Consider the following 13,309-nt stretch of genomic DNA (forward strand, 5'->3'; position numbering starts at 1 on the left):
AAGCAGTATTATATCAAAGCAAATGTAGCAAGACAGAAGAAGAATGCAGGGGGCAGAAAGAAAAATTTTGACACATATTAAAAATACACTTAAATTATAACTGAGGCCAAAACAAATACTGTATGGATTAACAGGTAAAATTACTACACAGGATAAACAAACAATACTCTGACATCTGATTCTTCATAATATTAGCTTTAATAAAAACTTTATTGAATTTAAAATACTTGCAAGTATACTTTATTATTTTTATGACTAATAGTCTTATTTCTGGAAATGAAAATTATATATCTTAATAATGTATCAGTTTAAGTCTTGAATTGGTAAATAAATGCCATCTAAACTTGTAATTTTATGTAAAATCTAAACTGATTTTAATATATACTTTATACTTGGAGTATATCTCCACATATATGAAGTTTCAAAAATGTACTTAATCTAAAAAGGTCATTTCCTATTTTACATACTTTTAATTAAGACACTATGCTATTTCCATCTGAAGTCTTAAGTAGCTACTTATTTCCATAAGGTGAATAGAAAGTCAAGAAATAAATTTTATGTGAAATAATTATTTAGGTAAATATGATAATATTAATTCAAGTCTTTCAAAGTTTAAAAATAAAACTCTTCATTTTATAAATGTTTACATTTTGTTCCTTGCTAAGAAAGGTAAGTTCTACTTTCAAGTAAGGTGGTATCAGTAGCTATTTGCTATTAAAATTTCCTAATAATGAAAGGACTATTTCAGTGTCTAAAACAGACAAATATACATAGGTAAAAATATAATGTAGTCACAGGAGAGGAATCGTTAGTTTATCATGTTCTAAACTTGAAAAAAGTCCAATTTCTCTCAATATTTTCTGCAGTCAGGGATTTTGAGATCAGACTGTACTGTCATATTTTTACTATGAGGGGGAAGGAAATAAGACAAAAATAGAAGCACCACACCACATATACTAATATGGTGACTCTGGTCAAAATACAGTCTATGTTCAATACAGTCTATATCAACGTTCAAAATCTCTCTCAGGACCTACCACTAACTATAAACACCTGTTATACTTAGAACTAAATTCTCTTACAATAAATGTGGGAGCCACCTGCAACTGGTAGAAACACAAGTAATATTTTATCACCTATGAAAAAATTACTTTTGATGAATTAAATTAAGAGATACCATGTAAAATACAAACCGGATTATAGAAGGATATTTCATTTCCCTCCTTTGCCTGTGGACATACATTTTTGTATAGAAGAGAACATACTACACTGCAATTTTGGATATTCAGTGTCTTCAATATTTCACAATTACCCTACAGTGTACATTTCTTGTGATTACTGAAATAAATGTTTTAAATCCTATTGATAAATATGGCAAACTCTTTTTGAGTAAAGTTGGACTAATACTCCAACCACGCAAACAGAATTCTTACAAGAATAGATATCATCACTTAATTTTTCCCAGGAAGACTGAAGTGGGGGGTAGTGGATGGAGTTTTTTAAAGTTTTAATTTACATGTTTCTAGTTAGTAGTGAATTTGAACATTTAAAATGTTTCTTTTATTTTTCTTGCCTAGCTGCATCATTTACCCACTTTTCTGTCTTAAAAAAATTCTCACTGAAATGAGAAATTTCAATGAACTTGATATATTAAGAGTATTTGCTCTACATTTGTCAATTTTCCTTGTTTATTTGCCTTTTAATTTTTATATGCCTGACAATGAAGAATTTAATTTGAAGTTTTAAAGAGAAGTTTTTAATACCACCAATTTTTCCAACAACATTTCCTGGACAACCTGCCCATTCTCCATTAGTGTAGAACGCTTTCTGATCACATTAAATTCTTTTACATATAAAGATCTATTTCTTTTCTATTCCACTGATTTGTAGATATATTCTTAGGTCAGTACCATGCATACTGTTTTGAATTCTTATATCTTTATAACAGGTTGTGATATTTGTAGAATTAATACTTTTTTTTTTCCTTTCTGAAGTTATTTTGGCTATTCTTACATATTTATAATCCAGATATATGTTAAAATTAGAATCATTTTATCATGCCCTCCCACATGAATTTTAAGGGAAAATCAATTAATTCTTTATAAATTCAATTAATGGTTTTTTTTTAAAAGATTATTTCACAAACAATTACAGTCTTTTTGAATTTTCTCTTTGAAACAATCAGATGCCATTTATGAACTGGACAAGTAGTGTAAATATTTAACTATGTAAACCACAATGCACATATCTAAGAAGTAAAAAGACAATAATCATCTCTGGATTAAAGTTCTTCCAATAACTGACTGGACTCCTTACAAATAAAGTTTTCTTTTTATGTTTTTTAGAGAACCATGCCAATTTTCAAGGTAATACATCATTGTCAGATGTTATCCTGAATCTTAAGTGACTTCAACTTTTTTCTTAAAGCAATATAGCACACACTTTCACATAATTTTTATAAATCTAAAGATTCTGAATGTCATTCATGATGGAGCAAACGAATTGTTTCTCCAAACTTAAAAAAAAACTGCCTTTGATAAATAAAAATTTGTGTATGCTTTCCTGTTGAAAATCACTGATACATACTTTCAAAAAATACTATATGTTGTCTGGGATCACATGTTTAGTTCTAAAATGACATCTGAAATTTATATTCTTTCTAAGAATCTGAATTCTAAAAGATTTCTATATATATTTCAATAATTAATGTTTAGAATGTGAAATTCTGAAAGCGCTTTCTTTAGTAAATTATTATAGTATATATATTAAATCAAGAAGTTTATACCTGTTTTCTTTCTTGTGAAATTACTCCTAGAAGAACTGACCAATGATTTAAGAAAAAATCAATTTTAATGCATTAAAACTTTATCCTAAATTTTAGATACAAGAGAATTTTTGCAACCACAATAGGGCGATCAATTAAACAAAGAGTTTTTAAGATTCAGTGCTTACTTTCTGTTGTTGATGTTGTTATAATTATTTGATAGAGATGAAGGAGAGATCTTTGGTAAAGTTGAAAAATTGGATGCACCTGGGGACCTTTAAAGATATGAAAATGTTAAATTAGATAAAAAATGCTGAATTTTGAAATTAATTATGAAATAAAGAAAAGAACTAACAGATGACAATGTATGTAGTAAATGAATGCTAGAAAACAGATTTATGAGCAAAATCACCATATATCCTTTGGTTTTTGATTTTTGATGTATTCATTCATATAAAAAATAATGGTATACAAGGGAATTGTTTCCAAAAGGAATTTATCAAATTAAATATAAAACCTGATATTATTCTTACAATTCTACTAAAGCAATACACCGATTTTTGAGTTCAGGTAACCATTACTAATATTTTACAATCAATAATTTCCTTAAATCAATGGAAATAAAATATTAATTTTTTTAAGGGAGCATGTAAAAGAAATCCACTTTGTGTCTCAGTAGGTACCATGGCATTCTAATTATGTACAACACTGACACAGATATCAGAGGATTTACCAATTTTTAAAAGTATAAGGCAAGAGAGATGAAACAGCAAGAGAATTCCAAACATAATCCCAAGAAGTAATTTCTGGCCAAAGTTATCCCTGCAAAAACTGAACAGATATAAACCTGACTATATATTACACACCTCACTAATTCAGAATCTTTTTGGAGACTCTCAGTTACTAATGGTTTTTAATCAAATAATATGCTTTAAAGGTATGATTTATAATAAACAAGGCTACTGCATAAGAATGATTTTAAAGTACCTAAAATTCTCTGAAAGATTTAATTTCTCTTATAATTTTGTGTACAATTTTAATTTAGTAGGCAACATCTAGCCCATGGGCCATAGCTAACTTTCAGTTCAGTATCTCAGTCATCGTAAATTCTAAATCAGCGAACCCAAAGTGATTAGTTTTAGAAAATTATTTTATTTCCTCTATTCAGGTACTAATGAACAGTGAAACGGTCCATGGGCAGGGAAGTATAATCTACAAAGTTAGCTTTAAGGTAATTTGGATTTCGCTAAATTAAATGGTGGGTAATAAAATTTCTTACATATAAAAATTTTATTTAACTTCTGAAGTTTTATACATTATGAAATCTTGGTAAATTTTTTTCTTCATTTTAAAGGAGGTTTTTGTTGTTGTTGATTCAGGTTGCATACAGGGATATCTATTTAGGTGCCCTTCTGACAGAAGACCTTTACAAGATTTTAACTGTACTAAGCTCAAAACAAAAATCAAACAAGTTTTAATATAAAACAATGTAGAAAACACACTTAAAGGCAATTTTAATATCCTAATATTTTAAGGTACTAATTTAAAAATATTAATCGAAATACAGAAGTATTCTGGCATTTTTTTGCCTTCATGTTAAGAATGCTAAATTACAAAAACATTTCAAAAACACTGAGTTTGAGTTATACTGAATTAAGGAGGTTAATTTTTCAAAATGTGATCCATTTGACTACAATTTAATTCAAATCATCATAGCTTTTCAGGGACACAGATATAAAATGAAATATTACTTTGTACTTAAGAGTAAAATTACGAAAATAAAGATTTATTACTTCATCCAACAAAGTGGCTAAGGCATATATACATATACATACATACGTATATATATATTTTTTTTTCCCCTTTTCCTGCCTGTCTATGGCCTTTTTACTATTCATTAGCAACTCTACCCCAGGACAGTAATAGAAGTTTCTATGATATTCATTAAAATACTCATTTATTAAATGATTACATTATGCTTTGTCCCTGTTAAGTACTAGGAATACAAAGACAGACATAGTTCCTGACCTCAAATAGCTCATAATCTAACAGGGGAAAATGACACATAAGCAAAATAACTATAAAACAGTATATGTTTTAAAAAAATTTTAAAATTATAACAAAATATAAAATTTTGTGGGTAGTAACATGAGGTGATTGTAAACTGATGTGTATAGTTGGAGAGGTAGGTGGGAACTGGAAAGTGAAAGTATTCCAGGTGGAGAGAATAGCATGTGAAAATGTGTGGGACTATAAAAACCATGAAGTGTTTAAGGGAATTATCAATTTATTGGCTGAAAGTGTAGGAAGTATGTAGTGATAGGGACAGAGGTTAGTAAGATAGTTATGATAATAAATAACCTTTTATGTTCTCTGAAGGAATTTGGATTTTATCCAATTGCACTGTGGCATGTTGAAAGATTTTAAGAGTATCAACATAATGAGATTTGTATTTTAGAAAGGTAACTCTGGAGAAAGAAAGAGACTGAAGATTGGAAAGTCATTTAGGAGACTATAAAAACAAAGGTGAGAAACAATAAAGACTGGGACTAAGGCAGTGGAGTGGGCAAGAGCAACATGTCTTGGAAGTTCAGGAAGCAGTTCTCAAAGTACAATCCATGCACACTGAGGGGGCTACAAGATCCTTTCAGGGCATCTGTCCATGAAGTCAAAACTAGTTTAATAAAAACACCAACATGCTTTTTAAATGTTACTTAACCTCCTTCACTGGGTGAATACTTGCATTAACAGCACAAAAACAATGATTGGTAAAACTGCACAATGCGAAGGATGGCCTTTTACATGGAGTACAGTGTGAATAATGCCTCCAAGAATTGTGCATACACAACCCACTCAATCAAACAGGCAGCCCTGGACAGGAAGAGCCAGCCAGCCAGGGGATTTGTCAGGGAGGTGAAAACAGTCCACAGATTAAAAATAAGAGAAATTCTACAGGAGATAGTTATCAAAACGAAGTATTAAAGAGAGGTCAAATAAACTAGGTTTCAAACAAAGCTGGGTGGGGTAGGGTATAGCTCAGTGGTAGACGTGCATGCCTAGCATGCATGAGGTCCTGGGTTCAATCCCCAATACTGCCATTAATAAATAAAATAAATAAATAAATAAACAAACCCAATCACACACAGCCCTGAATTTAAAAATAAAAGTTAAACTAAATGGTATTCAGAGGAAGTTTATGGGATTTTTGTTTTTATTTTTAAAGATAAGAGAGATTTGTTTATATTTACAGCCTAGCAGGGAAGATGACACTGGAAAAGAAACAAAAGCATAAACTAGGGTTAACTGAGTGTCCTCCATAGATACGGCATTTATATATGCAGGAGAGAGGAGATAATGAAGGAAAAAAGCAAGGTCTAGGAAGTATTGGGATAAAAACCATTGGTAGAGAGAGTGTCCTTAAATAGCATGGAGATCAGAGAGAAGGATGGATGTGGTCCACAGGTAAATATGAAGTATGATAACACTTTTTCCCAATGCTGCTACAGGCATTATTGTTAAATTAGATCACTTATCTATTCTGATTCCAACTTCTGACCTAGATTACACATAGCCCAACCCAGCTAACATTTGTGGAGTTAATTTAGGGGTTAATTAGTCAATCTGTGGAGTATAACCTGAGCTCTTCAGCTCTCTTTCTTTGATATAATATGGAAATTACACTGTTCATTAGCAACTCTGCACTAATAGCCTTCTGAAGAGACAAGAGAAAAAAATGCTTAGAATATACACAGTGTAGACGCTAAGCCAGTTATCTAGTGTTAAAACTAATTTTGGCTTGTTTGGGCTAGGTGTACCGTAAGACAGCAATTCATCTCTTAACAAGACAGAAAAAGGTACAACATCAATTTACCTGAAATGATTTCATGAAGACAGAAAATTAAACTTCATCCCTGACAACTGAATGCAGTATTTTAATGCCTGTATTCCCAATGTTTTAACTAAAAGCCTGCAATTCGAGGCTAAGTTGAAATTCTTACCTCAACAGAAAAACAAGGCTTATTCTTGGTTAAGTTACCTAAATATTTAACATACATGAAAATCTAATACCATATTGAGCAATCAAAATATAGAGAAATTGAGTCTGAATGCAGACACAGCAAAACAATTATTTTAAAAATTTTTAGTTAATTTCAAACCTGACGTAAAACAACCGAAATTTGTAAAATACTATAAAACAAAAATTATCTTATTAAGAAAAACAAAACTGACCTTAAACTCTCCCCATTTCTAACAACCATCTTAAGGTAAGTTCGTAGAGAAAAAGAGAAACTTAAATCTCTTGAAAGTTAAACACTGTCACTGCTGTGAGATACAAAATTAGTTCAGTTCAACAAGCACTTGCTGTGTGTCTCCTTTATGTCAGGCCAGGTGTTAAATACTTAAAAAATAGAAAGAGAGAGTTTAAGGAAATTTATATATAAATTGTTTCTCACAACTTAATTTTTGTTCCTTATTTTGAGTGATATATATGGGATTTGACAAAACATTTCATTTAAAAAAAATAAAATTACAGTTACTTTCTTCAGCCATTATGAATCTCAGCACCAAAACTGCAACTTTTATTTTTGATGTCTAATAGAAATTTCCAAATATACACAAGTTCTCAAGTACCCAGTATCAGTCATTCAGCTTCAAAAATTGTTAACATTCTATCACTCCTGTTTTATCTATAATCCTTTCAGCCTCTGTTCCTTCATGTTTTTGCTGGACTATTTTAAAGTAAATCTCAGACATTTATGATTTCACCTGTAAACACCACATATACATCCCTAGCAGGCAAGAGATCTTTTTTGATACTACTCTCTGTCCCAATCTAATACTCAGTTCATGTTTACATTTTTTACCCCCCAAATGTCTCAGAAGTTGGTTAGTTTGAATCGGGATCCAAAGTAAGTCCGTAACATTTGCAGATCAATTTTAGTAACTTCAAAAGCTCTTACAGCTCCTACCAACTAACTTCTCTGGTTTCATCTTACTGTATTTATTTTCCATTTGTCCTGACTTCTGTATCTATTCATACAGTTAACCTTGACTTGTATGTTTTGCTGTAAATTGCTCAAATCCTTTTTGGAACAAACCAGGAGAGAAAGGAAGAAATAAAATATCCAGTAATTTTTTTTAGTACCTGTGAATATCATGTATCTATATGAGAACTCTATACTTAAGTTACATTCATTTATGCATAAAATGTACTATCAAAATGTCCTAACAGCAATTAGATTTGGATACGACTTTTAAATACTGAATCTAACACTGGCTTATAATAAGCTTGACTGTGACCATGCTCTCTTTGGTAAAACTTGGAGACATAGTACTAGATTATACATTATCTTATCACAACAGAAAGTAGACACATTGTCTACATGAAGGCAATATTTAATCAATGTGCATTTTCAGCATTTCAAAGTAAAATCTGCATACACACTCAAGATCTTAATGACTATTAAATTGAGGAACCTCAAAGTACAGAATTATGGGGAGTGTTTATTTATGTACACAAGAATTTCCAAAAAAGATTTGGAGTTTGGACCACTAAAATAAAATAACCAGGAAAAAACAGTTTATCGGTAGACAGCAGTACACAGAACATTCATTCTACCATTATGCCACCTTTATCATTAAGTGGCAAATACCCAGGAAAGGATGTGTATACTTAAATAACAAACAGATTTATATGTAGTTTCTTTTTCTCTCCAGGAATCCTGCCTTTCCAACCAAGTACCTTAGTTATCTTTCTTCTTTTAGTACATTTCATGAGTGATCTATATCACTTGTTCCATTTCCTGACTAGGTATTCGTCTCCTCTTTTCCTATAATCTACTTCTCATTCACGCTGTCTCCATTTGTCAAATACACTGAATCTCTTCTGTTCTCCCCCTAATCTCTGCATCATTTAGCACTGCTTACCATTCCCTTTCTTCTAGAAGCTCTTCTTTCCCTTGGCCTCTCTGACAAAATAGGATCCAAGTTTCCTGAACCTTGAGGATTATCCCCTCTATTTGATCTTTGTTTTATATCATTACTTAGAGACACCCTTTAAAGTTTAGTATATAGTTCTTACCCCAAACTTCACAGTCTCAGAAAAAGTCATTTTATGTCTTTTTCTCAATGAGAACAATAGTAAGAAGATAAAATGAGATAATGTATGAAAGAAAATTTATAGATTCAAAATGTCTTTAAAAATGAAAGCAAACTGCAGATTTTGGAATATTATCCTAGATTTATGGCTCACAGGTTGCATTTCAAATTGAAGACATGTTATTAATTAAAAATATATGACTATGAATGAATGAATGACAAGGAATGAAAAGCTGGCTCTTGAGCCATCCTCTCAACTCCTACAAATCAAAGTCACTCAATCACCCACTTCTAGTATCTGAACAAGGTTAAAATTGGTAACAAATCTGTATACTTTCACAAAAACTTCAAGAATGCACTTTCTGGGGACAGGGTATATAGCTCAAATGGTAGAGCACATGCTTAGCACACACAAGGTCCTGGGTTCAGTCCCCAGTACCTCCTTAAAAAAATTAATAAATAAGTAAACCTAATTACCTCACCCCTAAAAAATAAAGTACAACATATTAAAAAAAAAAAAAAAGAATGCACTTTCTGTTGGCTATAATAACCATAGCTCTCTGGTACCAAAATAAAACTGTCACAACCAAATTTACTAATGTTTCAAATGAGCAGAGACTATCATGCTTATAAGTACTTAAAAGGTCTCTGTACAGTTTATTGTTAAAATGAGAACAATACTTTTTCTGACAGTACTTTATTAATTTCATTTTAATAATTTTATTATTTTATATATATATACATTTTAGCATTTTAATAATTTTCAATCTAATAGGTCTATCCACTCTTTCTGAATCAATTTATATAGTTAACCTTGTAATTACTATATATGCAAATTGGGTTTAGTAACTTTAAAAAATTCTAAAGAAGTATATGCTAATTTTTTCTACCTGTATTTAAACAGGTACAATATCAAAATGGATGGTGTAAAAAAACCCAAAAAACCCAGAATATTGCAGAGTCATCTAGATGTTTATTATTTATCCTAACTAAAAGAGTAGTATGCCATGGTTTTATTTATAAAGTGTATCGTCTCTCTAAGCAGAGCACTCAGGGACAGAGTGTTGTAAAAATAATAATACTGCACTAGATTAAGTTTATACTTAGTGTTTCAGTTACCAATTTCGAATTCCATTAATCAGAACAACACAGATGGCAGAGGGATGTGTGAGTTAAGAACGACTAGCTTGGTTTTCCATTTGATTTTTTTAAACTCTCGTGCCTTACCTGGTTGATTCTGGATTCTTTGCTGAATGATTTCTAGCCTACAAAAACTGCTGCTTCACAGTCATCAATGACCCTTAATTTTTTTCACCAGATTCTTAATCTTGTGTAACATACCCATATTTTTGAGTAATTAATAAAAATGTCTGAATTCAATCAACTTCTCATGCTACCCTCACAAGAATTTTTGCTTACTTCAGGAAAATAGCAAAATTTGGATCTTTTTATTTCTATAATGTTAGTAATCTCAAAGGCATCTTTTGAAATAATTATACCTAAATGAAACCACACAGAAAAAAATTAATAGTACAACTTAGTCAATTAATATAAATAAATAAAGTTGCACTGCTTCTAACTGAGGAATAAGGTGTTAACGTTAAACACATTTTCTGAAGAAAGGGATAATCTATCGGTTTCTCCTTAGGAACCTCCAGGCTTCTAAAACTATTCTACTTTAAAATAACCTTTGGAAATATAAGATGTAAGCAGCCACCTATACCCAATTGAATAATTAGACTATCCATCTGATGCCAACACTTTTGGAAAAAAAATAGTCAATTTAACAAAATAGAAAAAAAGTTGTTTAAGCTTTCCTAAGGTATCATTAGAAAATATCGTGTTTTTGAGAGATTTTAAGAAATTAGATACTTAAAAACTAGATTACAAATGCAAGTTCTGAAAAAATTAAGCACCTGAGTATTTAAAACTATAGTATGAATATAAAGATGAAAAATTCAAATTATATATTGATATTCAGCAGAAAAATACAGATAGAAAACTTTCTGAATATTTTTTAGGTAGGTTCTTAATTTTTTAAAAAACAATTCTGTTTTACTCCCTTCCAGTTTTATGAGGCATAACTGACATATACTGTAAATTTGTTGAGGGGTAGAGGGTAATTACTTTTTTTTTTAATAGAGGTACTTAGGGACTGAATCCAGGCATGCACTCTACCTCTGAACTAAACCCTCCCCTGCCAGGTTTTTAGATTTCTAATATAGATTTTGTGTTGTCTTAGAGTGTATACATTTTTATAACTATAGGACTACATGTTTTAAACAAAATTGTATTTTACCGTTAACTTTTTTTAATATTTGACATTTTTTCAGATGAGATATATGGTCTCCATTCTGATAAAAATGGGCCTACTATGATTCTAAAACCTTTAGAACAATTAAATTCTTTGTTTTCAGTGGTATGGAAAAGTCACACAGATACTAACATGCTTTCTCTTAGTGAACATATGCCCACTGTAGTGGTGCTCTTAAATTTTCTTGCTCATAAGCAGCCCCCCTCATAAAGATTTATATTCTGCTGGTCTTGGGGGAGGACTCTGGAAGCTACCGCCTATGGTGGTTCACACAATACATATTAAGAAACATTACCTATAGAATTTCTCAAGTGTGATACCTAGACCAACAGCATTAGAATCTTACCATAGTGTTGTAAGCTTATTAGAAGTGCAAACTCATAAGCCCTACCCAGACCTACCACATCAGAAATTCTGGGGATGAGCTCTAGAAAACAACGCTATTAACAAACTCACGTGATTCTTCCTTCTATCACCTATTATAGCTTTTAATGATTTTTTCTTAGCTTTTAATGCTCTAGGTAGGAACTGATTACGTGCTAAGCAGTATGAGCACTGGACAGATCCCAGGTCAGAGATGTTCATTAGAACCAGCATCTTCATTCTATGTTGAGGACCAGGGGTTGTTTCCTGACAGATATGACAATTGTAAGCACATAAAACAGGCTATTCTGTATCTTAATATCTTGAAATTTCTTTCTTGAGGAACTTTAAATTGCATGCCCTCTGCTGGAGTCGAATTTATCTAGTCTACATGTGCTTATAATGTGATTTCAATGAATATACAGAATTTTGCTTTTTAAAAAAGCTGCATTCATCCAGAAAAAAGAATCTACATTCTTACTTCAATTATATACATATAAATAAAAGCAAATGGTAATTCCTCAAACGTTTTTTTGGCTGTACTTCTATTTTCCTCCACTACAGGTGCTTTCTCAGTGATCTTAGGTATTATGTTTTTATGTAGTATGTTCTGTTCTCAGTTCACCTAAACGGTTCTGAGTTAAATCTCATTTTTTTTTTTTTTTTTTTTTACTTTTTCTCTCAACTGTATGTTTTAAAGTTTATCCAGTTTTGGGGGGAGGGTATAGCTCAAGCGGTAGAGTGTGTGCTTAGTATGTATAAAGTCCTGCGTTCAATCCCCAGTACCTCCTCTAAAAAGAAGTAACTAAACCTAATTGCCTCCCTCTACCTACTCTCCCCTCAAAAAAAACTAAAAAAAAAAAAAAAAAAAAAAAAAATTTATCCAGTTTTAAAGATCTCACCACTGTTACTTCTACCTGCTGTACTGGTATTCCACAGTATATCACCATCATTTTTCTCATTCATTCCACCAGGGATAGACATTTAGTTAGGTTGCCTTCACATCCCCACTACCACAAACAACGCAGCTACAAAGACTGTATATTCAGCGACCTGCGTAAAAATTCCACTGAGCGCTGGGTCAGAGGGATTAAACATTCCTGATTGGTGGCACTAGTCTGTATTCCCGTCATAAGTACATAAGATTTCTCCCACAATCCTCTGAACACTTTATACTAGCACCCTTTTAACTTTTTGTCATTTCTGATGGCTATTAGGTTGCAGCTCACACTTTAATTTTTCTGATTAGTAGTTTGTGTATCCTCTCAGCTACCTGTCAGCATTTGGGCTTCCCCTTTTTTAAACTTATATTTTTTATTTTTTTTTAAAGTTTGTTTGCTTTGTTTCTGTTAATTCATACCAGTTCTTTACACACTGTAGGTATCATTTCCTTGTAGGTTTAAGATTTTCTAAAACTGACACCTGACTTTTAACTTTGTATATGGTTCTTTTAACAAAAATACTTAATTTTGATGTAATCAAATCCACTGATTTTTCATGTTATGTTCTGGGAGCCCTAAGTCATAGATATGCTACAAAATATCTTATTAATGTTAAAGCTTTTTATTTCTTATTTGGGTCTTCATTTCTCCTGAAGTCTGTCTTTGTATATAATGTGTGAGCTCCAAATAGTTCTAATAAAAGCTAAGCACCTATCTGCTTTAAGCAATCTGCTTCTTATTGCCTAGCAGTGCCACTTATCAAGTTCTCATACATACATGAATTTTTCTAAGCTCACTAGCTTATTCCAGTCTATTTGCCTCTCTTTT

At 31.3% G+C, this 13,309-nt stretch overlaps 1 protein-coding gene across 6 annotated transcripts in view; it reads right to left on the reverse strand.

The window, feature by feature from the left end:
• USP15 (ubiquitin specific peptidase 15) overlaps positions 1-13,309 on the reverse strand; it is a 108,950-nt gene that overhangs the window by 43,685 nt on the left and 51,956 nt on the right. For 5 of the 6 annotated variants that reach the window (XR_004324535.1, XM_006192375.2, XM_014565752.2 and 2 more), the window contains one exon: positions 2,953-3,039. The exons of the other annotated variant lie outside the window; for it this stretch is intronic. Coding sequence is in view for 4 of the 5 variants with exons in the window: in XM_006192375.2 (XP_006192437.1) it covers positions 2,953-3,039 (87 nt within the window). In the remaining variant the exon portion in view is untranslated. The remainder of the gene's footprint in view (positions 1-2,952; positions 3,040-13,309) is intronic. 6 annotated transcript variants of the gene reach the window in all.

This window comes from Camelus ferus, chromosome 12 (assembly GCF_009834535.1).
Source record: "Camelus ferus isolate YT-003-E chromosome 12, BCGSAC_Cfer_1.0, whole genome shotgun sequence".
Classification (NCBI taxonomy): Eukaryota; Metazoa; Chordata; class Mammalia; order Artiodactyla; family Camelidae; genus Camelus; species Camelus ferus.